We start from the raw sequence: 27,060 nt of genomic DNA on the forward strand, positions 1-27,060 counted from the left end.
GGCCCCCCCGCCCCCAGAGGCTCCCGCCCGCCCCTGACGGCGCGGCGCCATCATGGCGGCCCGGCTCCCTCAGGCCCCGGGGCCTGCAGCGGGCGGGGCGGGGCGGGGCGGGGCGGTGCAGCGCCCCCTGCCGGCGGGCAGGCGCGGTCCCGGAAGTGCGCGAGAGGCCGGAGAGGGCCGCGGCCCGGCGGGGCCCCTCCCTTCCGGGTGGCGGCGGGGAGAGCGGGCCGCGGCGTGAGCCGCCATGAGCGACGTGGTGGAGCGGACGCTGAGCGTGCTGCCCGGGCTGCTGGGGCAGCACGACCCGGGCGTTGGGCCGGGGGGCGCCGGCGGCCCTGGCAGGGTTTCGGCCACCTCCCGGCTCGGGAGCCTCATCCGGAGCATCACGGCGCTCACCTCCAAGCATGTACGGGCTGGGGGGGGCGCCCCCCCCCCCCCCTCCCCCGGGCCGGGCCGGGCCGGGCCGCGGCTCCCGCTCCTCCCGCCGCCTCGAAGCGGGCGGGCGGGGGCCGGGCTTTCCTCCTCTCCCTTCCCGCCCTCCCCCGGCCTCCCCGAGGTTGCCGTCCGTCCGGTGGGGCGCAGTGCGGTGCCCTGCGCTGTGGGCCCCGGGCGCGGCGGCGGGGCGCCGGCCTCTGCCCTCCGCCGGCGGGCGGGGTCTTGCCGAGCTCCGGGGCCCGGCGATAAACCCCGTGGGAAGGCCTGTCTGTGGGCGGAGGGCCGCGCGGCGTGGGAGGGCACGGCCGCCAGGTATCGCCGCCCGTGCTTGAAGCCAGCCGGTGCGGTGTCACTGCCGCGGCTGAGGCGTACGCTGGTTTTGAGAAGGCCCTGGAGCTAAATTAAGGTGTCGTCGCTGACTTTTGCGTGCCTCGCCTCCAGGTTCTGTGCGAGATTAAAGTTAAGTTTAATTTTTCTAGGAAGAAGAAAAATTAATCCAGCAGGAACTAACCAGTCTGAAAGCAACAGTTTCGGCCCCCACCACAACACTGGTAAGTTCTGTTCGTGGTTACAGGCTGTGGCAACAGCGGACCAGAGGCGAAGAGAAACCGTGTTCTCGCTCTTTTTGCCGGCTGGAGCGTACAGGTTACCTGCATTGTTGGTGCTTAGTCGTCAGCGTTACGGGGTACCGATGTCTGTGGGTTTGCGGCACGGTTAAAATGGCGAGGACGCTGTGATTCTGCTCGATGTGAACAAATTGTAATAATGTGGCGCCCAGAGACCGTCGTGCTGTAGTTTCTGAAATAACGCGGACAAAAAAGCTAGGTGATGAACGGCTTCCGTCAGATAATGTTCTCTACAGGCTGACGTTGTTCTTACAATTAATTCGTGCCGTGTAAGAAGCTGTGCTTTGTTGTATGCACTGTTGCTCATGTCTGAGTTGCAGGAGTTGATATATTCTGGTGTGACTTAGTTGATGCGTGTCTCAGTCCCGTGAGTGAGAATTTTTGAAGGGAGGAATAAAATTTTGCCTCGCACATAGTGAAAACCCATCCTAGGTCAGTGTAGCGATTGGTAAAAATTAATTTGTATTAGCAGTGTGACCATCTAACGCTTCAGGTAATTTTTTTTTGATGTTAGTCATGATTAATCTACTGTTGATCGCATGCTTGCTAATCAAAATAAACTAACATCTTTAAGGGTAGTATATGGGGAGTTCTGCTTTTATGGTCAAAAATTAATATTGATTCGCAGAAGAGGTTCATAGCAAAGGAAAAATTACGAGTACCCTGATTTTAGAAAGCGTGTGTGAACGCACGTATGTTTCTATCTGATGAAGGCCTCTACTTCATTAGAGCACTGAAGAAGAGCATAAAACATGGCTGACTTAGAATTCTCATCAATTTATTTTTGGTATTTCAGAGACTGATGAAAGAATGTATGGTGAGACTCATCTATTGCGAAATGCTAGGGTACGAGTCTTCCTTTGGATATATCCATGCAATCAAGCTTGCCCAGCAAGGAAATCTTTTGGAGAAAAGAGTTGGTATGTGCATGGAACTGTAGCTTTAATAATATTCTCAAACCGTATTTTTAAAGTTTCTTAGGATTTATAATTCATGTAAAAAATACTTAAAATGTTCTTTACTTTCTTGGTCTTGTTTCATAGTCTCTCACTCCTCTAGCTTGTGAGCTGCTCTGTATGTGCTCGTGGAACAGAAGACAGGGGAAATTATTTTAAATCATCAGTTGTCCTTTCATTGCTTTCAATTGTGGCACCAATAACTAAGTAATTTACAAGAAATTTTGTTGAAAAACACATCAAGCTGAAAAGGAGTTTCTGTCAGGATCTGGTTTCTTTTTCAAGCACTCTAGTTCAAGATTAGAAAACCATGTTGATTTCAGACATTTGTCAGACAAATATTTTCTGTTTTGGTGCTTGTAGGATTTTTTTAGTTTAGAAACAGTTGTAGGAAATGAGGCAAATAGGGAGATCCTTATAGCACAGGTGCAGAAGTTGCTGAGGAGGTCTGAAAGGCTAGTCCAGATTTCATTGAAATTTCATGCTGTTGTGATATCCTTGCCTGTCAATTTGAAGCAGCTGTCAGCCTGTCTTGCCTGGAGAATTTCCTTGCAGTTGCTGATTCAACTGCTTAGTGAAGACATTTCTTCCTGTTTGTGGAGAAAATGGTTTAACTCCAAGCAATGATATGTCCACATTCACAGAAGGAAGGCAATGTCTTGTGGGATATGCTTGTTTGATAGCCCTTGTTTGAACACTTAAGTATTGGAGTTTCTGAGAGAATGCGTTACAAGTGATGATTTAAAGTTGCTTTATCCCTGAGTAATGAAAGCCACTGTACAGGTGCTCTGGTAGGGATTAAAAAAAATCTATCTTCACCAAACCTGGGAGGGCAGGTGGTAAACTGTTTTGAAGAAAACTTTGTGACCTCTGTAAGTGTCAAGAACCAATGTGTCTTGATATTAATCAGTTTGAGACCTTTCCCCACTAGGGCTCTTTTTGAGAAGGCTTTGGTGAAGCAGCACCTTTTTTTTTTTTTTTTTTTTTTTTTTTTTTTTTTGAAATGTAGGTGGCTTAAAGTTCTCTGGACACAAAGCACCCTTAAGCTTTGATTTGCTAAAAGGATGTTATCAAGAGTATGTGTGTGGGTTTTTTTTTTTTGTTGTTGTTCTGCAGTTATATGTGATACATGAGGACAACCTTGTCTGTTCTTGGTGCAATATACTAAAGTTTGTATTAAGGAATTGTCAGTTGATCCAGTCAAGATAGGTTACTCTTTCACCAAATGTGAGCCTCAGTGAATGAGAGCGAACTACATTTTTGCAGGTGTGCTAACCTGATCAAGCCCATAGTTTCACAAGCAGATAAATCAATCTGATAGGCGAGACAATACAGTTATTTGTATCTAATTTGTTCATTTTGATCCTTAAGCCCTGAATGAGCCAAGACCTTTTTTAAGATCCATCTCTGTATTACAAATATGGTCATGAGTTGTGGCACACCCTCTCCGCGCCCCCCACTTTAGGTCTCTTAGTTTAAAAGGAAGGGAGGTCTTGAAGAAAAAGGTTTCTGGCAGGCTTCTTTTCTGGGGTTCTGGAATTGTTTCTTCCTTGTTAAGAAATAACAAGGGAGTTTTTGGCATAGGGTGGTGAACATACTCTTCTGTATTCCGGGTTGAACATAAAATTTATTTGAAATGGAACTTTATTTTTTTAAAAAAGAGAAACAGATATAAGAAAGTGCATTTGTATTTTGTAGTCTAGAAGTACTATACTTTTCTCTGTGCAGAGAAGATACTATTTTTCCAGGAAGTGATTTCTCATGGTGCTCTTGGCTGCTCTTTAGCTATAACAGTATTGTAATGTCTCTTATTTCTCACAGCTTATGAATTCTTAGCTGTTATTTGTTGAGCTTTACTGCAACTTAAATATAACTGGTTTGCCTGGAAATAAAAGAAAATCTTGATATTTAAAACATGAGCAACTGTCATCCAACGGTGGGTTTTTTTGCTGTTTTTTTGTAATTGTTTCAATTAACTCTTCTTGTATTACAGTCTTAAGTTTTCTGTCTCAAAGTTGCTTATTGCTTGAAAGTAGTAATGGAGGCTGCTTTCTTTTATAGGTTATTTGGCAGTTTCTTTATTTCTACATGAAAATCATGAACTGCTACTTCTACTTGTGAACACAGTTGTGAAGGTACAGTGTTTTTGGAGGTCTGGAGGTAAACTAAACTTGGACCAATTCTTCCCATTTTGTGTTGTACAACATCTAAACTATGTACTCATTAGTTCTATTTTGCTCTCTTAAAGTTGCTGTTTTTCTGGTGAAATGGCTTTCCCTGGCTTTTTAATTTAATCTTGGCAATCCTACTGTTGAAGCCATATTTTAAAATTTTTTCAAAGGAGATATACCATAAAATTTCCGTTATAAAATGTACTGGTTATATACATTCTCAACTCCAGGAGCAGCTATGCATGCATATTATCAATGTAAACTTTTGCTTTTAGCTGACAGCAAGTATCTGTTGGCTTCTTTGAGTTCTTTTGGTAATTTTGATAGAAAATGGAAATATGCTTTGGAGTCACTCTGCAAATCTGTTACCTAATAATATTTCATAGGTGTCATCTTCTGTATTACTGCCTCTTACATGGAGCAATTGTGACTTATTATAACTTTCTGCATAATGATTACTTTTATATTACAGTAGACCAAAGTCACCTAAATTATAGACTGCAAGTGATGCTTATTTTGTTGTTGTGATTGAAAACTGGTTTATGATTTTTTAAAAGTCTGACCTGAAACTAGTAAGGTTATAGAAAGAAGTGAAAGATGAGAGTCCACAAAGAACTAAACCAAAATGAGGACTAAAACTTATCTGGGACAAATGGCCAGAGCAAGTGATGATGTCAGCTGGAAATCTTACATGTTTCATTTGTTCTTCTATTTTATGAATTCATCCATCCTTTTTTCATTTAAGGTTACAGTGAGCTATATCTACTCTTTTTAACTGTATTTGGGACAGACTGTGAATTTTTATTTTTTCTTTTGTAGAACATTATGCGTAATTCACATTTGCTTCTTAGAGAGTAGGTAATGTCTTATTTTAGTGTACAAATATGTAATTGGCAGTATTATTGAGCTTGCTCTTTTTTCTTTCTTTTTTTTTTTTTTTAATTCTTTGGGCTAGATCAAAGGCACTAGAGAATACTGTTGAATTCCATGAGAAGTGACTCATCCCACTGGTCCAACTGGGGACTCAGCATAGTTTTGCAATCATCAGACTCTTTCAGTAAACATTGATTGTAGCTCTATGCGTTAATCTCGCATACGTTTAAAATACAAATGTAGTTCTATAACACGAGTGTGAGGAGCTGCTTGTTCCTTCTTCCTGTGTAAGAGAAGAAAAGAACCCGATTAGCTCAGCGAGAGCTGACACTTCTCAAACACAAGCAGACAACAGGATGGCTGGCAGCAGGATGCTTGCTGTAGGTGGGCTGTGTAGGTGGGCTAGATCCAGCCTGCTTGTGAAAGATTTGGGGTATGTCTGTGCAGAATTTAAATTCTAAATAAAAAAATAACTGTTTTATTTCAATGATTGTAACAGGACTTACAGAGCACTAACCTAGTAGAGGTGTGCATGGCATTAACCATTGTCAGCCAGATCTTTCCACGGGAGATGATTCCAGCTGTTCTTCCCCTAATAGAAGACAAGCTCCAGCATTCTAAGTACGTATTCGTTTACAGAATTTCAAGTGGCCTTGTACAGTTGAATGACATAATTTTGTAGGTAGTTTTAGTAAACTGGTGTTTTTTCTCTGAATTGGTCTTTCTAATCATTACCTTCAGAAATTATTCCTCTCCTAGTTTTTCTCTTAGATTCTTGTCTGATTTATTTTCCGTCTTGACTGAGTATTGTATAGCTATTAACCAGTTTTGATAGGTAAATGTAATTGAATTTATCTGCTAGAGTCCTTTTAATAAATACGTGGATGAAGAATTGTTTGTAGAGTAGGTGGAGAAACAGATTAGGATCCTTGAAGTACTTCACTGATACTTTTTTTTTATAAAGCTCTCTGTAGAAACTTTGTTGATAAAAGTGTATCTGCAGATATCAATACCCTTTAGTTGTTTGATTCTTAATTTATAATATCCCATACACAGAGGATAACATTATAAGTGTTGTGTAGATTACAAAGTGAACTGCAGAATGAACTGACTCAGTACCTTCTAGACAGGTATTTTTTGGAGCTGCACATGTGACCACAATAGATTAGCAGTGGCCAATTTCATTGTGTATTTGGTGGCCATTCTTTTGACTCATCAATCTGACATCAAGCCCTACTATGATTTTAAGTTTGCTTTGTCACTCCCTCATTTATATGGTATTTCCAAAGTCATTTGTTATCAAGTATGTAAAACATGGGTTCTCATCTCTCTCCAAATCATGTTGTTCTGATGGCTGGCCACATAATTTCATGTTGCTGTAGAAATAAAAAGTGCAAGTTGTTTTGTTAAGTCAAGTACTTAAAATACCCAAGCAGCTTCATTTTGTTTTGTGTAAATCTCATTTCAGGGAAATCATCAGAAGAAAAGCTGTTCAAGCTTTATATAAATTCTATCTCATTGCTCCTAATCAAGTTCAGCATATTCATGATAAGTTCCGGAAAGCCTTATGTGACAGGGATGCTGGAGTCATGGCAGCTTCTTTGCATATTTATCTTCAAATGATTAAGGTAGGCAAAGAATTAGAAGCACAACTGAACTTAGGAGGTATTTATATATATATATATATATATATATATATGTATGTATATTTTTTGATCTTTTTAATTTTAAATACACAGTGTATTGTACAGAAGTTTTGCAGAAAAAACTTACTTGTAATTGTTAGAAAAGTTAATTTATGTGATCATGGATATCGGTATTATGTTTGTTTGTGCTAGCTCTCCATTTAGGTTGACAGATCCACTTTTTGCATGATCTGAATGCTCAGCATCATTGGCATAGTTAGCTAGAGGATCTAACTTCTATAGTGTATTAAAGGGTTTGCTGAAATTTGCTTGTAAATTTTTTTTTTTACTGTTGCCTTGAAGTTACATTCACTCCCTTTGCAAATGTGCAAGAAAATAGCATAGCTTTAAAGTGAAGAGCTTACAGGTGTTGTGGAATGAAAGCACAAGTTTGATTTAAAGAAATGAAACTGTTAGTGCAGGTATTTTGATCTTAGTCAAGTTGTGGATTATTTGTATTTCTGAGGTGCTGTATTGAAATATTTGAATTGTATTTCTTTTTGATTATGTAGGAAAGCTCATCTGGATACAAGGACTTGACTGGGAGTTTTGTAACCATCCTAAAGCAGGTAGTGGGAGGGAAGCTCCCTATTGACTTCAACTATCACAGTGTGCCAGCACCATGGTTACAAATTCAGCTTTTAAGAATATTGGGGCTGTTAGGAAAAGATGATCCAAGGTAACCAGATCTTTGTAATTAATATTTTGAAGGTACAAAAAATACAGTCATGACCTGTACCTCACAGACAATTTATTGTTTTGGGTTTTTTATATGAGGATTTCAGTGTTGAACTTCATATACATTTGTTATTAACCGATACAGTGAGTAGATACTCTTTAAACTGCAAAATTAGTTACTTAGCTTCTGGATTGGCTAAACAATTGATTATTGTGGAAATATGTTGAAATATATTTTTGCTGGGACTTCTGTTACTAGGTTACCAAACAACTGTGTGAAAATCCAGAGTAAAGATATTTCAAAAAGTGGTGTCATTTTGTGAGGAGCTAGTTGTCTGTGATCCTTTTCCTGGTGATGTTTTATTTTTTATACAAGCAGTAAGTGAAGTGTTTTTATTCTTGTGATATGGTAAATGTTTCTTTTGAAAGCTGCAGACATCTTGTTGGATGCCATTTAGAAACATGTTATAGAGCTCTTCCATGTTAAAGTGAATCTGTGGATATTTGTTACAGATTTCAATACTAGTGTTTGAGTTGTTTGGCAAAATAAGACTACATGCTTGTTAGTGCTGCAAATAATGTAAAATTATTCTTTTCTTGTTAAACAGGACAAGTGAATTGATGTATGATGTTCTAGATGAATCTTTAAGAAGAGCAGAGATAAATCATAATATTACGTATGGTGGGTGAGGTTATTTTATGTAATTATCTGTAATTGGAAAGAATGAAAATGTGAGTAGTTGATTGTGCTGAAATACTTGTGCAGTACTTTTGGAAAATCTAATTATATTCTTAATAAACAACAACTGTGTTCTTAAGTGTCCAACTAGTAAATTGTAAAACAAGTGATACATTGCTGTACAGCACAGTTTATTATTGAAGCAAAACATTTGTATTTATTGGGAATTTATCTTGATTCAAAAGCCTCTATCCTGTTTGCATTGTCCTTGCCCTTAAATACAGAAAGTCAGCTTCTTCATGAAAGCTGTTACTGAACATTGCTTAAGTGGAAATAAACAATGAAAGAAAAATCCTAATGATACAGCTCTGTTTATTAGAAATGCTTAGATCTTCTTTTCGCTGCCCTGAGAAAGACAATAAAAAGTGTGCAAGAGTAGCAGCATCAGTTCTTTACAGCTGTGTAGGACTTTTCCTCTAGCCACAGTTAATAAAAATTACACCTCTAGTGTTCAGTGATAGTGATGCCTGTGAAAAGATGTTTTTGGCACACATCTCAAGTTAAAATTTCTAGAGCATGGTAGAAGGCTATGTTAATTTCATTACATTCTTAGTAGAGAAAGCTGTATTTGTTGCTAGAACAAAGCAAAAGGAATAATTGCACTGTTAAGTTTTTTCTAATAAAAACTTGAGCAATTTATTTGGATTTTTCTTTGCCTTCCCCTTCCCCAGGTCTTAATACCTCCCCAAACACCCAAATCTGATGTTCTAGAAACCCTATATTAAGACCTGTTTCACTATTAAGACTCCCCTCCCCCCCCCCCCCCCATTTTATTGTTAAAGTATAAGTCCCATAGATGTTGCCAAAGTACCTGTGCTAATGGAATGGAAAGAAAATTGAGACTTTTTTAAAACAACACCGGGGGAAAAAAGAAAAGGAACACAGCCCAGATCTCTAGATGTCTAATGCCTAGTTGATAAGTATTTTGTAAAGCATTGCGTAAGCTTCACTTGCACTGAAAAGGGGAGCTTTGGGGAAGTATTCTCTTTTAGTAAATAATACATGAGGAAGCATCTGTGAGATGTTTAGTGTATTTGGTTTATTGCTTCTATTCTTTTAGGCAAGAACATAGAAGATACTGGGAGGTGGGTTGCCTTATAACACAGACCATTTGCACTTGCACTTGCTAAGAGTTAAACATTCAATTTGTTTTAAGCACTTAAGGTGCCAAAGTGGGCAGTATATTATGATTTATACAAGGACATAGAATTTAGGTATGTAGTTTATGTTCACATATGATGAGCTTTTCCTAAAATTTTAGTTGATGATACCAGACAAAAGTAAAATGTAATTCGGAGTAATTGCTCTCTTACATAAAGTCCTTGGTTATTGCATGTTTCTTGCTTCTTGTAGTGGTAGTCTTTCTCAGATTTAGTTTTGTAGTGCTTAAGAAGAGTAGGTGGTTGTCTGTTGGATGGTTTGGTTAGGGACTGAATTACAAGAACAGCTGAAAACTACATCATGATTTTAAATGCCAATTAACTGGTCTGAATCTTTGCCCAAATTGCTGCCACAAAGGATTAATTACTTTTTGTCTCTTCAGTTTACTTCTAGCTTTTTCTCAAACAACTATACAAAAGGGCTTTTTTTGTTTGTTTGTTTTTTTTTAATAAGAATGTTCTTCGGATGATTTAGCTGCTGGTAGTAGCTAAGAAATCGTATTAATTACTGAAAAATATTTTGTCTCAAATCCTTTATAGTTGCGCATTGGCTTTGTAAAGATCACCCTAGTCCAGTCCCTTGAGCAACTATAAGAGACTTCAAGGTTGGAAGAACTATAAAGACAAAGTTGTATGCACAATGGCAAAGGCTAATAAAAAATATGTATATGCTAAAGGAGATAGTCTTTCATCCTGTTTTTACTTATGTCAGTAGGTACTCTGCAGTTAGATCCAGTGGGGGTGGGACAGCACTGCAGTTTCTTGATGCAGTCAGTGAGCTTGTTTGCTTCTCAAAAATTTTTGCATTATAGAAGTATTTAATACACATTATGTCTTTTTTTTTTTCTACCCCCCTGCAGCCATCTTGTTTGAATGTGTCCAAACAATTTATACAATTTATCCCAAATCTGAACTACTTGAAAAGGCTGCCAAGTGCATTGGAAAATTTGTTTTGTCACCCAAAATTAATTTGAAATACTTAGGTAAGGATGCCTGATTTCATTAAGATGTTTTTAATTTGGTCATAGTAGTATACATTCTCTTATATCACTTCCCATCACTTATATTCTAGGTTTAAAGGCTCTGACCTATGTTATCCAGCAGGATCCTAATCTGGCACTTCAGCACCAGATGACAATAATTGAATGTCTGGACCATCCAGATCCCATTATTAAAAGGGAGGTCAGTGAATTTTTAAACATCAAAAATTAAGTTAATTTTTAAGATGGGCGGTAGGTTTTCTGAACTTGGTAGCATAAAAGGCATATTATGTCTCAGTTATTGTGAGAGCAGTTGCAAACAACACTGATGTGACAAGCTGTGTAGATAAGTGGTGTATTTCATTTAAGACTTGTCAAATAAAGACAGTTGCTCAATTTGGCATCATACCAAAGTATTTCTGTTTGCCTGCTTCCTTTTTTGAGTCATCAGAGCCAATTAAATGTATTTTTTTCTTTCTCTTTCAGACTTTGGAGCTTCTCTATAGAATTACAAATGGACAGAATGTAGTTGTCATAGTTCAGAAGATGCTTGACTACTTAAAAGAAAGCAAAGAAGAATATGCTATCATCAGCTTAGTTGGCAAAATAGCAGAACTAGCTGAGAAATATCCTTTTATTTTTTGAAACTTTGGAGTCAGAACTCAGGCAAATGTAGCATTTTTACCCTTCAAAGCATCTTTCATGATCTTTTGAAGTAGGAGGTGTTACAGCTGTGCTTTCCACTCTTTCAAATGCAAAAAAAAATACGCAAAAGAAAATGTATACAAAAATGACCACAGTGTTTCTTGTATTTCATTGAGAGAAAGTAATGGCACTCAAAATACTTTATTTTGGCTTTGGAGTTTAACATTAAAAGCTTGTGGTTTTAATTTAAAACTTTGAAGTCTTACACCGCTGTATGGAGAGAGGTGCTGCAGTGCTACATTGAGTGCTGTTCTGTAGTTGTGGCAGTGATCTTCCTATCAGAGAACTCTTCATTGGTATATGGATTTTAAGAATACCACACTCATAGAAATAAAGAAAAGATTCTTTAGCTATGTCAAAAAGATGGAAGTGATGATTAGGGATTTGGCATATGGTGGATATTGCTGTTAGAGTTGTCATTGCCTGATTTTCTGTGTGTATTGTCTGATAATTTGAGTTGTAAGCTCTTTATAAAAGAGAGCTACTTTACTATCCTATTTGTACACTGCTTGACACAGAGTAGTGTACAAAAAAAGGTGTGTTGTCATGCAGTATGCAAAAATAAGACAATATTTATGTTTCTGTACTGTTGAAAAATTCCATTCAGTAAGTGTGCATTTTCAGGATTTATTTGAGGGAAGGCAGAAGCTAACTTCTGAAGTCAGCAAAGGCTGATCAAATTTTAAATATATAAAAAAGCAATTTTGCTTTCTGTGGAGTACTTCAGAATGTTTGATATTTTTCAGTAAATTAACAGCAAAACATTCCTGAAAAGAACAGCTAGTCTATCATTGATCAAGTGATTCTGTGTAAATGAACTCAAAAGATTATGCTGGAAAGCTAGCACAGAACAAGTGTGAACTTAAAATACAGTAGGACAGGTTTCCAGAGCCAAATGCTTCTGTGAACATGTCTGTTCCTACTGTATGAAGTCTACTTAAACTCTTATTTTTCACTCTTAACATTTATTCATGCACAACTTAAGTTGTATTGATTGACAAGCCAGCAAATGGCATGTAATGGATAGCTGTTAAGTTCACGTGCAGGCTTTTTCAACAGGGCAGTAACTTAAGACTTCTCTACCTGACCACCAGTTTTCATGAAGTTTACAGGAAACACTTTATAAAAGATACAGGAATATTTCCTCTTCAGTTAGATTGAGCTGATATTTGACCATCAGGCTCCCAACTTACTGGGAAGAGCAAGATGGGTAGCTTATTTGTGGAAAATTTGTTTCCTTAGGAAGCACACAGAAAAAGAAAGAAAAAGTTACGCCTTAGCACTTAATTCCTTAATGTCTGGACACATATGCCCCTGACAATGAGTGGTTCATCCAAACAATGAATGCCGTGTTTTCAGTTGGAGGTGATGTTGTGCATCCTGATATCCCAAACAACTTTCTGAGGCTGTTGGCTGAAGGTGAGTAACTCCCTGAATGCTCTGAAGAATTAGATGTGTTCCTTAATCATCTGTCTTTTTTTTCTTAAAATGCACTTTGAAATATTTGCTGGGAGATGTTATTTGCATTTCAGGCAAAGTATGGTATTGCTTTCTGTCTAGGATTTGATGACAGAAAAGAAGATGATCAGCTACGGATGTATGCAGTACAGTCTTATTTAGCATTACTTGAAGAGGAAGATGCATTGTATCCACAGAAATTCCTTCAAGTTATGAGTTGGGTAAGGTAGAGACATGGTCAAAATTGAATACGCAGATACGAGGAAACTGTCAAAGGTAGTCATGTTTTTTAACGGTTTTATTTTTAGTCATGAATATTCTGTTTTTACTTGAAGCCAAGATAATATGCTGAAATCTATTTCTAGTGGCCTCTTTTGGTGCCTGAGGACTACTTAGCTTCTCATAGTTTGTGGAAAAGCTGACTTGCTCCCTTTAAGGCAGGTGATGATTGGGATGACTTAGTAGCCACATGAATCTGACTGCATGCTGAGAGCTTTTCTGTCTTCATCAGAATTAGGCCAGATGTGGTTGTGAATTGCATTTTTAGCCTTGCAGGTGACTGCTCAAGTGCTGTGCTGGTATTGTCTGGTACTTGGGTAAGCTTCAGCTTCCACCCAAGGAAGAGGCTGTGGTATGAGCAAATCATGTTTTGTAAGGGCCTAATTACTACGTTTAGCTTTCTTTTCAAGACAGCTCTTTGTTTTTTTTAAGAAGCTAAAAGTTGGAGTCTGCTGAGGTAAACACAAAGATGGTTTCAAGCCTTAGACATTTAAAAGACAAAATGGTAAAGAATTATTTTAGAAGATGTTTAAATAATAGTTTCTTGAATGTGAGGTGGATTTTATTGTGTTGTTATTTAGTACTACATTCTAATTTGAAAACTGAATGCACTGCTCTGTGTGACTAAATGCATAGTTTGTCTGCTTTTTGTGAATAGGTGTTGGGTGAATATTCCAGCCTTGTTACAGATGTTGATCCAGAAATTATTTTGACAAAGCTACACAGCCTGCTGAAGAAGACTGTTATTACTTCTGAAACTAAAATGTGGATAATGGCTGCAGTCACCAAGATAGCATCACATGCCTCCTGTTCGAAAATAGTTGACAAACTAATCCAGGAATTCAGCAACTCTCTAGATACCTGCATGAGACAATATGCCTTTGAATTGAAGCATTTGTGTGAAGACAAAGCACTGATGAGAAGCTTGCTTCCGTTTGATGGTAGCTGCAATGACATGGTGGTAAGACATCTGTAATGTGTGTTCTTCATGAACCTCTGTAGTTTGAAAGGGTTGAATATTTTGGTAAAAAAGTGTTTTCAGAATGAATAATACTGGTGCCAGTCTTTAGTCTGCTTAAAGTGAGTTTTCAGAAACATACTTTTTCAGGCATATGTGATGAATTGTAATGTTTTGTACTGAAAGATAAAGAACCATGGTGTTTAGTTAGTAAGCTGGAGTAGCTTTTAACAAAATCATGATTTCATATACTGATATTTTTTTTTTTTTCAAAAGAAAAGTTAGGCCTGCTTTAGTGCTATGGTACTGCTTTTTTTATTCAAAGGGTTTGCCTCCTGTTTAGAAACTACTGATCTTTACACTGAAATGTCCATAATAAATGATGGAAAGTAGTATAGATATTGCTAAAGTTTTTGAATTCAGTATTTTCATACAACGTTAGGATCAACTATTTTGTGAAAACTTCACTCTGCTTTTTTTTTTTCTTTTTTTCTTGTTTAGAGAAAATAAATCAATAGTGGAGGAGTTAAGTTATAAACCTCCAGCTCAAAGTCCATTTCAGCATACTTGCTTAACAATTTCTGTTAATACAGCAGCTTTACTGGTAGATGGGAGACAGAAGATCCTGATTCGCTGATGAGACACAATATTCTTTGGTAACATCAGGCTCATGCATAGAAAATATTTTTATTGCTTTCTCACTTTTCTTAATTCTGTGTAGGTAGATGCTTCCTTATCTTTTCTGGATGGATTTGTGGCTGAGGGACTTGGTCGTGGTGCAGCACCGTATAAGCCTCATCACCAGAGACAAGAGGAGAAACTTTCTCAGGAAAAAGGTGACTGTTAGTTTACTGCTTTTATTAAATAGCTGGTACATTACCTTATAAGTAGTAATAACAAAATCTAAGTGTACAGTTAATATTATTTCTTAAAGTAATGTTATCTTAATACGTCTCTTGTCTGTAGACAACTTAGATTTTGGTTCCATATCTGTCTAGCTGGTATATGTAACTGTTCATTTATCATAGGCTGCCATTCTGCAGATGACAATGTTTCACTACAATCTCTGCTGGTCTATGGGATTTGAAATTTATGGGGATTATGAAAGTGAAAGCAAGAGGTTCCTAACTTTACTATACTGAGCACTTAGTCTTGACTGTGGAATTATAATTTGCAATAATAACCATTGTGAACTTATTTTATGACACAAATCTTGGGTTTCTTACCTAGTGTAGGTACAGATAAGACAGCAGTATGTACTTTTATTTATTAAAAAATACCCCAAAACTTTAGCTGTAGTGCATTTTTAAATTTTTTTTGCCATAGAAATACTTGTTTATTATAGGCAGTCACATAAGAATTTCCTTTAGATGCTTCTGAATGATTCTCTTTGAGGTTGGAAAGCTTTTCTAAAGCATTCTTCAGTTTTACTGTTGAGGAATTAGAAAAATTAGTCTTGTACACTGCATTATCTACAATTAAATTCTTATTTTTAAAAGATGATTTTGAATGTGCAGGTTAATGCATACAATAAATAATATTGTCCATTTGCTTGCCTGTGTAGCTTGGCAGAATTTAACACTTCTCTGAAATAATTATAAGTCGAGTATTACAGCTACAGCCTCCACCTGAAGCCTGCTAGAAAATTCAAAATTTTGGTGGAGAAATTAACAAGGTCAAGTATGTTGAAACTGAATATTGTATACTGTTTTTTCCATGCATGTGAAGCCTGTTGAGGGATACAATCTACTGTATGTCAGATTGAGCTCGTAATAGTGCTTCACACTGAGGTGTTGAGAATGAAATTAGTGGTCTGTACTGCTGAAGAACATCCATTTAGCACTCTGGTCTTTGCAGTGTTCTTACAGTTTTGCAGGAAAGCCATTGTAGGAACCGAATTGTGAATTGCTGTTTTTTTCTTAGTTAATCACAAGTACTGATTAGCATCTTCCACTGGCTCATAAATGTTCTAGGAGGCAAGATGCAGATGAGGTAGAATATTCGGAAATATTCTAGAAAGGGAGTCCACTGAGTTTACTGAAATTCTTTGTTTATAGATGACTAAATTTACAGGTTGAATAGAGTTTGAATATCTTTGTGGATGCTGTTTATCACAAAGCTCCTTGGATCTCTGTTCCTTCTTGCTTCTTCATGGGACAGGACACTTCCTTAGCACTGCCTCCTCCTTTATCAGGAGACCTCTCATCGCAGATGCCCAACAGCTTTGCTCTGCTCCTTCATTTTGCTGGGAAGAAGAAAGTGTAAGGCTGAGGTGGAAATGAGGGAAAGGGACTATACCCCTTGATAGTTCCAGGGCTGCAAAGGAGAGCGCGCTCTGCTTTGCATGTAACAATGTTCATGTTATAGTCCAAAACAATTTTTAGAAACCGTTCAAACTACATTTTGATTTGTAAAGCATAGTTAGGGTGGCTAGTTCTGAATCCTGATTTGCAAGTCTTAAAGTGATTTATCACCCAAGGTGTCAATTATGTTTGCAAAGCAGGCAGTGATATATGGATGTAATGCTGTGAACTCAAAATGTTATTTAGTGTCATGAACAAATGGAAAAGCTCACTTATTTAGATCCAATATAGTACTTTTGTCTACAAATACTAAGCATCAGCAGATGTTTTAGTGATATGCTGTAAAGTCACTATTTCTGTTTAATTTCAGTATTTAAAACCAAATACCAAATGAACACCTGTTTTAGATAAATCCTCAGTGTGTCTGAAAAAAATTATTTGAGAACAGAAACATTAATTTTTAATGAGAATAGGATCCTGAATGGGAAACCCGAGAAGGGCAGCATTACAGCATATATATTTTCAGAAAACGAATTTCTTTCTTACCTTTTTATGCCTCATTGTAATTTTAAGATTGTGTCTTGCAGCTCTGAATTTTGAACCTTATGGATTGTCATTTGTTTCAAGTGTGTCCTCATCTGGTGTCACCGGCAGACAGTCCCCCACTGGTTTATCTTTTGGTTCTGATACATCTGGTAATAGTGCTGAGACAGGGCATAAAGAGTGAGTTAATTTGCGTTTGAAATGAAGTACATTTAAGCTTCTGTTCTTGTTAGTATCGTGTGTCTTTGTGTTTTCATTATGTGGAACTAAAAAGAGTACAGTTGAACTTGGAAACCTCTATCATGTCAGAAGAAGTTCAGATGACATTTTCTTTGAAATAACTAGAAAAAAGCTAATGCAGTTAGACTGTTCTTCCACTTTCTTCACAAACTACAAATCAAGTTATAGTTAATGCAGTAAAATTGGTACAGGATTACCTGATGATTACACGACTTAAGTATTTTTTTTTCTCTGGCTGCTTGCTTTTTCTTACAGGCTACGCTTACTTTTTGTGGGCTTACAATAACGTACCTTTTAAGGAAACTTTTTTTTTAGATAAAAGTGAGGCTAAGATTCACAGTGTAAGATGCTCCTGAAATTTAGAACACTACAAATAACTTCATTTATACTCTGGTAAATTAGTATGCAGGAAATGTTGGAAGCTTTTTCAGATTCTTTAACCAGTTTGTGTAAGAAATTTGAGTGAGGCTTTTAGGTGTAGGACTTGCAGCATTTAGCCTGTGTCTGTTCAATCAACTTCTGCTAGAGTTCAGGCTGTCTGAGAACATGAATGCTTTTCATAAGAAATAAAAATGCTTTTCTAGGTCTATTCTAATTTTCAGTCTCTTACATTAACTTCAATTATTTTTTAAGAAATCAGCTATAGTACTATTTAAATATACTTAGAGATTCCCAGAATCTTTCTCCTAGGGAGACAGATTAGATGCCATGTTGCTTGTATTCACTTAAAAAAAAAATATATATTCAAATACATTATAAATGTAATCTGAAACTCTGGATGCAGTTGGCAAACACAGTCCTGGCTGCAGGTGTCTAATGCTGACTTAGTATAGGTCTATACTTAGGACTACATAGCCTAGTCCAAGTTTGCATTTGCAGGGTGTTTTAAAAGTAATGAATGACATCACTAACACAGAACTTCATACAGATGCAAAAGTGTTCATTTATATTCTACTACTCACTGTGTATATCAAAGTATCAAAGTTGTGAAGGGTGTTTAGAGTGTTGTCATGTTTTTATGAATGTGATGTTCATATGGTTGATACTGCTTTGTTTTGTTTGCCTTTTTAGGACAAATACTCTGAAACTTGAGGGAGTACGCAGGCTATGGGGAAAAGAAGGCTATCTTCCAAAGAAAGAAAATAAAGTAGGGAAAGAAAATGAGCCACAAGCTGTTTCTTGTGGCAGCTTATTAGCAGGACAGATGGGTGATCCTCCTGCATTGCGGTCTGATCAAGTTACCAACCTCTCTGAGGAAGACAAAGAGAAGCAGCAGTTAGCATCAACTTTGTTTATTGGGCTAGGATCAAATGCTGGTGTAAGTCTGGTAAGTGGTTCTTTTGAGACTTAGCAGTTTAAACTTTATATTTGCCTTATTTACAAGTACAGATATTTATATGCAAATGGAGATCAAAATAGTGTTGTGGTAAAATGAGGGGAAAAAACGCCGAGTCATTGAAAAACTATTGAAAGTCACTTTTGTAGTCTGATAATTTAAGAACCTGAATGGATTGGATATTACTTGATGAAACAACCTCTGGAGCAGATCTTATTCAGTAACTAGAACTTCCTGTTTACATGTTGCACTTCAAATTTTAGTCTCCGTTTTCCCGAACAACTGTTCCTTGACCCAACTTTCCAGAGCTGTTGGCATTCATTTGGCAGTAAGGCTAGAGTTTGATGCCCTATGTCAAGACCATTTTTTATTTATGTATGCTAATATGCAGAACATTAAAGAATTCACCATTATGTAATTTTTTTAAGACTGGCATTATTATATTAACCAGCTCAAATCTTGGCATTTATCACTGGTTTAACCAGAAAATGTTTACCTGTGCTTGTTTTTTAATAGCTTTCAGTTTGTTTTAGGGAAGCTGGAGTAATTCTTGCATTATAGGCTAATCCGATACCCTGTGAGAAGTATAACAAAAGCCCGTTACTGGATTCATTCAAATGTTTGGAATCAATTTGTATTTGTCATCTGAATTGATTCCTTGCTTATTATTTGTCCTTGCTCACTATGTTTCATGCTGTTAACAGTAACACAGCTGGTTGCTAGAAACTTCCTCACCACCCTTTTTTTTCTTCTTTTTCCTTTTCAGATGGGGAAAGCAGACACAGCTACTCAGAAGTTCAAAAGAAAATCAAAGATAAATGAAACTCAAAGTAGTGAGGAGGCATCAGACTTCCAAAATAGTGCTGCTTCAGATTTTGGTCCCTTACTTGGTACGGTACCTATTAACATGGAAGACTGTGAGGAAAATATACGCACAAGGTTAAGGAAAGCCTCCCTGTGTTCTTCAGATATTGTAGAAGATAATTTAGCATTTGAAACACCTCAGTCCCTAAAAAAGTCTGGGCTGGACGACAGACTTCCGGATAGTAGGCTGTCAGAGTCATCTTTGTTTGCTGACAGTAATATTGAAATTTTTCAGCCTTCTCGAAATGCTCAGTGTGAAAGTGCCAGTAAAACACCGTTGGTCCCTTGCTTATCAGAAGAGCTAGAAGAGCTCACTCACTCTGAAGTAGTGGAACTTTGTCAGAGTGATGCCTTAGCTCTGTATTTATGTAAGGTGTGGACAGATGACTCTCTGTTGCTCATTGTCTTTGTTTCAAATAAAACCACTTCTGCACTTAATGCTGTGAACTTAGTATTTGAAGAAGCAGAACATTTTCAGGTAAGAAACTTTGTTTCCATTATATTTCACATTCACTTGGAACTTTACGCTTTTCGCTTGCATTTAAGTGTGCAGTATTTGGTTTAATGTAATAGCCATGCCTGTTTCCCCAAGCATTTCCTTAAAACCTGTGGTAAGGGTATTACACACATCCTCAAGGGTAGTGAAAGAAATCTCAATACTAAACTTGGTGTCATTTGGTATAAAAGTTAGCATCTCACTTTTTTAATTCACCTTGATTTAATTTCCTACTGCTTGCCTCTGTATAACAAATATATACGATTTTTCAATTCTGAATTCGGCTTCTGCCTGGTGTTTAAGACTGAATGCAAACCTAACCAGTCGTACTCAGAATGGTATGACTTGAGTTGCCAAAGAAATCACTGTGTAACTTGTTTTGTCTGGATGTGACTATTGGGCTTGTGCATTTGTTTGTATTTATCTGATAGGCAGATGTGATGCAGTTTCTTACTTCACATAAAATTTCTGTAAGCTTGCTTCAAGTTTTGGTGTTTTGTTGTTTGGGTTTTTTTTTTCCCAAAGATATCAGTCATATTTCATTCTTATTCTCATGCATTCAGTTGATGGTGGAGAAGAGTTGGTCAGTTTATTTTTTGACATCGGCTACATGTGGGATTTAACTATGGTTGGTAAAAGCATGTGATAATCTTGATTGAAACTTCATTTAAGTAATTGGAAGGCTATTTAGGAATTGCCTATTGGCATGACTATCCACAGATTTTGCTGAAAGAAGCACAGAATTCTGAAACCTTTGAGACACTTAGCAAGTGGTAACTGCATAAAGAGAATTAAGCAGAATGTTTCTTTTAGAATTGACTTAAGCAAGGAACTGCTAATTGGTTATGAAGTCTCCTTCCTTCCCATTTCTGGCTTGAATCAAACCTGTCATGGCATTGATAGGAAGTGGGCTTCTCATTTTTATTTTTTTTCTTGTAATTCACTTAAGTTTCCACACAGGCCACTACCACAGATAGAATCTGTGTTACTAGTTTGTTTGTGGAGGCCAGAAACTGCTGAGTAATTCTGAAATTATGCTTGTTAGTAGGGATGATTTCTCAACTTCTTGCTTTTAGTGTATAGCCTGGGGTATGTTGCAGTGTTGCTTCTTCTTGTATATTACTTTATTTTGGGACTGAACTACCAAATTCAGGTTCTTGGTCATCAGTTCTTGGCCTCTCTGAGCAATTATTTGGGGCAGGGGGGGGAAGCAGAAAGAGATCAATTTCTTTGGTGTTCTCATTGTCATAGAACTTTTGTAATGTTAATGATTGATTTATCCTCAATGAGAGCTGAGAAATGGTAGCTCTGTTCACTTGCTAAACAGTCCAAGAAAAATCAATTGAAATAAAAGGCACTTAATTATATACCTGTATCTTAGCCACTTACACACCTTGACAGCAAGACTGATATTCTATATTCCTTTTAAAAAATTATATAGATTTTGGAGAGTACCACCTACCAGTTTCCTGTAATTGAAGCTCAAAATGTGGAACGTTGCCAGAAACGTGTGTGGATGGACAAAATCTGTACACAGGGAATTCTTTCTGGCTCCGTTAATTACCAGTCAGAGATGGAAACTCGCCTTGAATTTTCAATAACTTTATCATTGGTAGACTTCATCAGGTAAATAAAATAAGCTGTAGTTTTTAAAACCACGTGTACTCAAATAAGTATTAGACAAGGGCAGAATGATTTGGGTATTGGTTATGAAAATTAAGGCTTCATCTTGAGCAGTTAAATTTAATCTAATTGAGATGACTGTTAAAGATAGTAAATGGTTATTTATACACTTAGAAAAAAGTGGCAGAGTTCCAGGAAGAAGTACAAACAGTGAGAATATTGACAGTAGCCGCAGATTAGAATAGTCTTGAACTACAGAATGCGTTTTTGAGGAGGATAACAGAACTGAGTGAACAGAAGGGCTTGCTGTTTTAAAACATGGCATAATATAAACATGTCAAACTGAAATAAGTGATTTGAGTACAGAGACCTATACATTATATGAAAAGGATGACAACTTTTGCAGGGGAAGAAGAAAGCTTATTCTTTTTATTTTTGAACACTGCATTTATTTTAGCAGTAGAAAAAGCAAATGTTCTTTTTCCAGTAGACTTTTGTGTTTTATAGTGAAATCCACCTTGTTTTCCATAATAAAGTCTACCTCTCATTGAACTTGTTCCATGTCTTTCAATGGGCAGATATCTCAAGGCCATTCACTTTGGTCTTCCATTTACATAGAATAATGTATTTTTCTCAAATTTAGAAATCTAAAACAAGGAATAGAAACTTTTTTAAAATGTTAAGCTGGGAAGAGGAGGGCTTTGTTTAAACTAATTGTATTTGCTCATTGCTCACACTGTTGTCCATTTGCTTCCAGATAGAATTTTTTTGGAGACCAAATATATTCTGAATAATGTATCTTATTTTGCTAAGATGTGTGGTGCGCTTACTTTTAGGCCAATGGAAATGACTACAGAAGAGTTTGGGAAGCTGTGGTTGTCCCTTTCCAATGATGTGAAACAGAATATAAAAATGTCGTCATCTCAAGATTCCCTTTCAGCAGCTCTGAGTACACTGCAACAGAAGCTGAAGCTCCATATAGTTGACACCATAGGTGAGTGAAAGTATACTGTAAGGTTGCTTACAACCTATAATTTGTCCCAGGAAAATAAGTGTATGGAAGCAGGTATCTTTAAGTTTAAGGCAGGGAACGTTTAGGAGCATAGTAAACATAGGAATGTTGTCCTATGGACTTTATTTGCCTTACTCAGGGGTCTATGTGAAGCTTGATGTAAAGGTACGAGTGTACAGCAAATGGTAAATTTTACAAAGGAGCAAACTGTTGCACTGTAAAGAGTTTTGGACAGGACAAAAAGGGAATGAAGCTGTATGACAAATATGAAGCTGTGATTGCATGCAGGAGGCATGATTTTTGGTGACATGTTAGGGGAGTAGGGGTGAGAGTAGCAGAGAACAGCAGAAATGAAGTTTGAGAGAAGGATAGATTTTTTTTGTGACCCATACTGCTGTAACTATTGTTACTTGCTAATTGTTCTTTTTTTTTTTTTTTTTGGCCTCTGTTATTTTAAGGTAACGAGGGAATACTGGCATGCCAGCTACTTCCATCTGTGCCCTGTCTGCTGCACTGTCGTACTCACTCAGGGATGCTGGCTTTGTGGTTCAGATCGCCTTGTTCTGCCCTTCCAGATGGTTTGCTTTATCAGTGTCAAAAGGTGATGGAGGAATCATAGTAACAGCAGTGCCTGCCTTAATCTGCGTGGTGTGTGAAAAGCAAATCAAAGATTTTTACAGTTGCACAGATAATTACCAAAGCTAAATTAAGATACTGCTTCTCAAAAGTATTAAAAGTTTTCTTCCAGCTGGCATATGTCATGTGGACTTGTGGGGGAAGAATGATAACCTAAATTATGCCTGCAAAAACATGCTCAGGACTGTACAGTGACTAACAAGTAATCCATTAAAGTGTTGTTACCTGTTTAAGTGAAATGTATATTTCTTAATTTTGTTGTAAATGACTGAAAGTATTTATTTTTATTATGCAGCTTTTATAGATGCCAACAATTATTTTTCATAGCAACTACTTCAATATGATTTTAAAGAAAACACATCTCCATTGTGATGTCAGACTTGATCAGTTATCACAACCATCTAATTTTATTTTGATAATTTTTCTAAAGCTATTTTTAAGCACTGCTGGCAACAAGACCCATATTGGTGGTTGTATAAAGTAACTTATGGGGCAAAGAATGCATGTTTTGAAAACAGTTAAAAGATTTTTAGTGAGCAACGCACTTCCCGTGATCTTTGATATTTACCATTTAAGTGGTAACATCTAAATAGGTTTTTGATAGGAGGCAGGCATGCGAAATCATATGGAAGCACCTCCTGGGGAATGACCTAAGGCCCTTCAGATGAGTTCCTGTCTGCAGGTCTTCCTGCCTCATGTTTCAGTCACGTTCCCTTTCCTTAGGGGTCTGTGACAGTCACTGAATATTTGTGCATGTCTAAAGATAGGTTTCACGTGGATCAAATCTGGCTGAGCTGAAGGTGGTTGGCTGTGGACGTGTCCCCTGGCCAACTACCATCTAGTCAACATGTTCATTGCTCTCCAGTCAATCCTATAAATTTAATCTGGCTAATACCTCTGTTCATGAAAACTCACATGGAGGAAATTTTCATTTATTTTTACTTCTAATTATTTATAGTCTCAGTACGACTCTTCAAACCTTTGACTTGCGCAGATGGGGCTGTATTGTGTGTCTGTGGCTAGGAACTGCAGTAAGGCATAAGAGACCTGAATCAGAGCAGGATACGTGATTAATGTGTCTGTCTAGATTGTCTCCTTTTCTTCCTGAAATAACTTCACAGTCTTGAAAATCCAGCAATCTTAATTTATTTAGATGCTAAATGAAAACTTTAATACTGTTTAATATTATTTATAACTGGTCATGTTTTTTATTTAAAAACATCAAAGATTGTTTGCCTGGTTCAGACACGGTATAAACGGATTCTACAGTGGAATTCTCTCCTTTGTGTTTAATGTTAACAAGGAAATTCTTTGTTACATTTCAGCGTTATTGATTCTCGCCTGATAAGCACTGGTTGTAAAGGAAAATAAAGTATTCTGTTACTTTGCTAATGTTTTGGTAAATGTTCATGAAATCACCGTAAGAATGTTAATGTGCTGATAGGGTTTTTCTTTTTTCTTTTTTTCTCTTTTTTTAAGTTAAGCCACTTGTGTTATCACAAGTATAATCACATAAGCAAAGCTCCTTTTTTGTATTGCTGTTTCAGTACCCTCTTACTGAGGAATTTAAAGTGCACTGAACCTGTAAATATACTTAATGTTCTGCATACTTTAATGTTTACTTGGCACTTCAAGACAGTTTATATAAATGAAGACTGATTTATAGTGGAATAATTTCCAGCAAACTATTTACCTGCTGGTAAATCAGAGTTGTGTTAGGCAATTGGACTTTTGTAATCATACGAACTGTAATAGAAGTATCTGTTTGTGGCCTATGTGTTTAAACCATTTCAGCAATGAGATGTTCGATGTCCTAGTGTTTAAAAAGAACAGCAAAAGACAATAATGCCTTCTATTGTTCATGTAATGTTCTTTATAACCATTTTCACTGTATGAATAGTGTATGTTAAGCTGTCAACATGCAGATTCAAAATGCTTTATGGTAACGTCACATAAAGGAGTTTGCAGGGAATTGTACCTGTGTCAGTCTTTATTTTTAGGTTGCCCAGTCAATATTTTTCTTAATCTACCACCATCTTTGCATTTCTTGTAGTTTAATAAAATTCAGTTTAATTAAAAAAAAAAAAAAAGCTTGATACTTGTTAAACATTCTTTGCTACCACATGTAGCAGTGTTTCTGCGTATTAAGAACTGGGTTCTATTTTAATTGTTTCTCTTTGCATCTGAACAGTGATGAAGAATCTAACATTGCAGAAGTCTTGACTCCATTGGTGATTTAAATGTCCCGCGTCTCAGTTGGAGGTATAAAAAGAGTGAAAGAGTACACTTTAGATCTTTTGAACAGCATTCTGTGTGCCAGCTCACAGTATCTGATAATCTTTTTGGAATACTGCCAGATTGTGGGATTTGTTTTTAGGCATCACAAGAGACTTTGGGGTTATTTGTAGTTGACAGCAATAGCATTTTTTTTTTAAGTCCAATGCTAACATAACACACAATTTGCTATAGTATTGAGAAGGAGTTGGGAGTTTGGGAAGTTTGACATAGTTGCTGAATTGAAAGTGGTTGCAGTCCTGATCTATATAATGAGGCTGTTTTGTATGGCGTGGCTGTTGGTGTGTAAACAAGAGTGCATGCGGCACTGCAGTTCTGGCTGATGTGGGACGCTTAGAACAGAATGGAGTATTTCAGTTGGAAGGGAGCTACAACGATCATCTAGTCCAACTGCCTGACCAGTTCAGGACTAGGCCCTTGAGAACCTCAGCAATTCAGTTCTTGGAATCCCTCTGATCTTGATCCATCATCCAGGTGTCTCTAAAATGAAATATAGCTGCCTAAATAATTATACAAAGGAATATTCTTTCATCTGGTTCTGTATTGAAAATCCTTTAGTGAGTATCTTCATCTTCTGTGGTGTTCCCGTTTACTTTTACTTTTACTTTGACTTACTAGATCTTGAAGGATTAGCCTGCTTTCAGGGAAAGGGAAATAAGGCACGTAGAAGTAGGCTAAAAGGAAGAGAGCACACAATCCAATTACCACAAAGAAGTTTACTTTCAACAGGCTACCAGAGGCCAGTCAGCGTATGTACTGACCTTTCTGAACTGGCAGGTTAACATTGTTTTGGACGCAAACCCTAGCTACCAGGAGGTGCCACTGTTTTACTGCTCCGTGCCGTGGGCAACTTGGAGGTCTGGACGTTTTGGTGTCAACAGATGAGTGATTGTACGGGATCTATATTTCGACTGTTTTGTCAGGTTCTCTGCCCTTACTCCAAGTGTTTTCAGGTATTTTTAAGGAAACAAATACTTTGCTAGGAAAGTTGGTGGAAGTGTGACATGGCAATATCATGCAGTATGTTTTCCTAAACATAGATGAAATCTTGTGTTGTGTTATGTTACTTTCTGCTGTGTATTCCCAACCCCTTCTCATCCTGCAAGGACCCCAGAGAATCAACTTGTCTAATAGATGGCACTATCTTGAGGTGTTCCTGTACTTGCAAGTAGCTCATATATCACATTGCCTGATGGTTTCTAAATATTGGAAAGGTAGTTATCTCCTATAGAGTCCCACTAGTAGTTTTTCAGCATAAAAAGCTGTATTATCTTTTCCGTGTGGATAAGACTGTGCATTGTGGTTTTCTGGCATTGAGGTATGTAGAAAATGGAAGTAAACCTGCAGGTTTGATAAGTTGTCCAGTTAAGACTTGCTTTTGCATTTCTGTTGCTCTGATAAGAATTAATTGTGCTTTACCTCTTGGTTCTCTTCAGGGTCAGCTATTAAAGTGCAATGTGCTGTTCTGTGGTACATGTATAATTTCATTACAATGCCCAAAGTGGTCGCTCCGTCGAGAGTTTCCTGAACATTAACTTTTTTCTCTTTAACTTGATATAATAAAGTTGGCAGCGATGAAGCAAAGAATATTGTGTCCTGCCATGGTATGATTCATAAATTTAACCTGACAGCAATGTTTTACCAGCAGCGTGGCTCGAAACATCACTTACGAAGATTGCCTTAAACTTTTATTTTAAGGTAGTTGGCAGTTTTCTCTTTGTGCCAATCTTTAATTGCTTCCAGTATAATTGCCGTGTGAGTTGTCTGCAAATCCTGAGCTCTTTCAGCCAAAACTGTTTGCCTTTTCTGGGAATAAGGATAGGAGAATATATGCTTGCTGTTGCTAAACATTCTGGCATAGGTTCTAGCATCTCCATGTTTAGGGCAGGGATTTGGAATCTGTCAGAGATGTGTCTTCTGTCTAACTTAAATCACATTTAGCTAAACTGAGCTAAGTACGTCACGGAAAACTTTTGCAAGAAGGTGCTTTGTAGAGAGCTAGATCATAC

At 37.5% G+C, this 27,060-nt stretch overlaps 1 protein-coding gene across 5 annotated transcripts in view; it reads left to right on the forward strand.

Moving 5' to 3' along the window:
• Positions 1 to 204: 204 nt before the first annotated feature.
• The window catches only part of AP4E1 (adaptor related protein complex 4 subunit epsilon 1), a 320,304-nt gene continuing 293,448 nt past the window's right edge, over positions 205 to 27,060 (forward strand). The window contains exons 1-21 of one of the 5 annotated variants that reach the window (XR_007507540.1): positions 205 to 406; positions 915 to 986; positions 1,858 to 1,981; positions 4,079 to 4,152; positions 5,561 to 5,682; positions 6,530 to 6,689; positions 7,259 to 7,425; positions 8,033 to 8,106; positions 10,184 to 10,306; positions 10,396 to 10,505; positions 10,790 to 10,929; positions 12,315 to 12,427; positions 12,569 to 12,687; positions 13,404 to 13,706; positions 14,425 to 14,539; positions 16,594 to 16,729; positions 17,861 to 18,116; positions 18,892 to 19,467; positions 20,927 to 21,111; positions 21,945 to 22,102; positions 22,579 to 24,559. Coding sequence is in view for 4 of the 5 variants with exons in the window: in XM_049812869.1 (XP_049668826.1) it covers positions 245 to 406; positions 915 to 986; positions 1,858 to 1,981; positions 4,079 to 4,152; positions 5,561 to 5,682; positions 6,530 to 6,689; positions 7,259 to 7,425; positions 8,033 to 8,106; positions 10,184 to 10,306; positions 10,396 to 10,505; positions 10,790 to 10,929; positions 12,315 to 12,427; positions 12,569 to 12,687; positions 13,404 to 13,706; positions 14,425 to 14,539; positions 16,594 to 16,729; positions 17,861 to 18,116; positions 18,892 to 19,467; positions 20,927 to 21,111; positions 21,945 to 22,102; positions 22,579 to 22,739 (3,450 nt within the window). In the remaining variant the exon portion in view is untranslated. Of the gene's footprint in view, positions 407 to 914; positions 987 to 1,857; positions 1,982 to 3,026; positions 3,094 to 4,078; positions 4,178 to 5,560; positions 5,683 to 6,529; positions 6,690 to 7,258; positions 7,426 to 8,032; positions 8,107 to 10,183; positions 10,307 to 10,395; positions 10,506 to 10,789; positions 10,930 to 12,314; positions 12,428 to 12,568; positions 12,688 to 13,403; positions 13,707 to 14,424; positions 14,540 to 16,593; positions 16,730 to 17,860; positions 18,117 to 18,891; positions 19,468 to 20,926; positions 21,112 to 21,944; positions 22,103 to 22,578; positions 24,821 to 27,060 lie in introns of those variants that run through there. The other 4 variants (XM_049812869.1, XM_049812871.1, XM_049812870.1 and 1 more) reach the window with 4 other exon arrangements.

This window comes from Accipiter gentilis, chromosome 10, assembly GCF_929443795.1.
Source record: "Accipiter gentilis chromosome 10, bAccGen1.1, whole genome shotgun sequence".
Lineage (NCBI taxonomy): Eukaryota > Metazoa > Chordata > Aves > Accipitriformes > Accipitridae > Astur > Astur gentilis.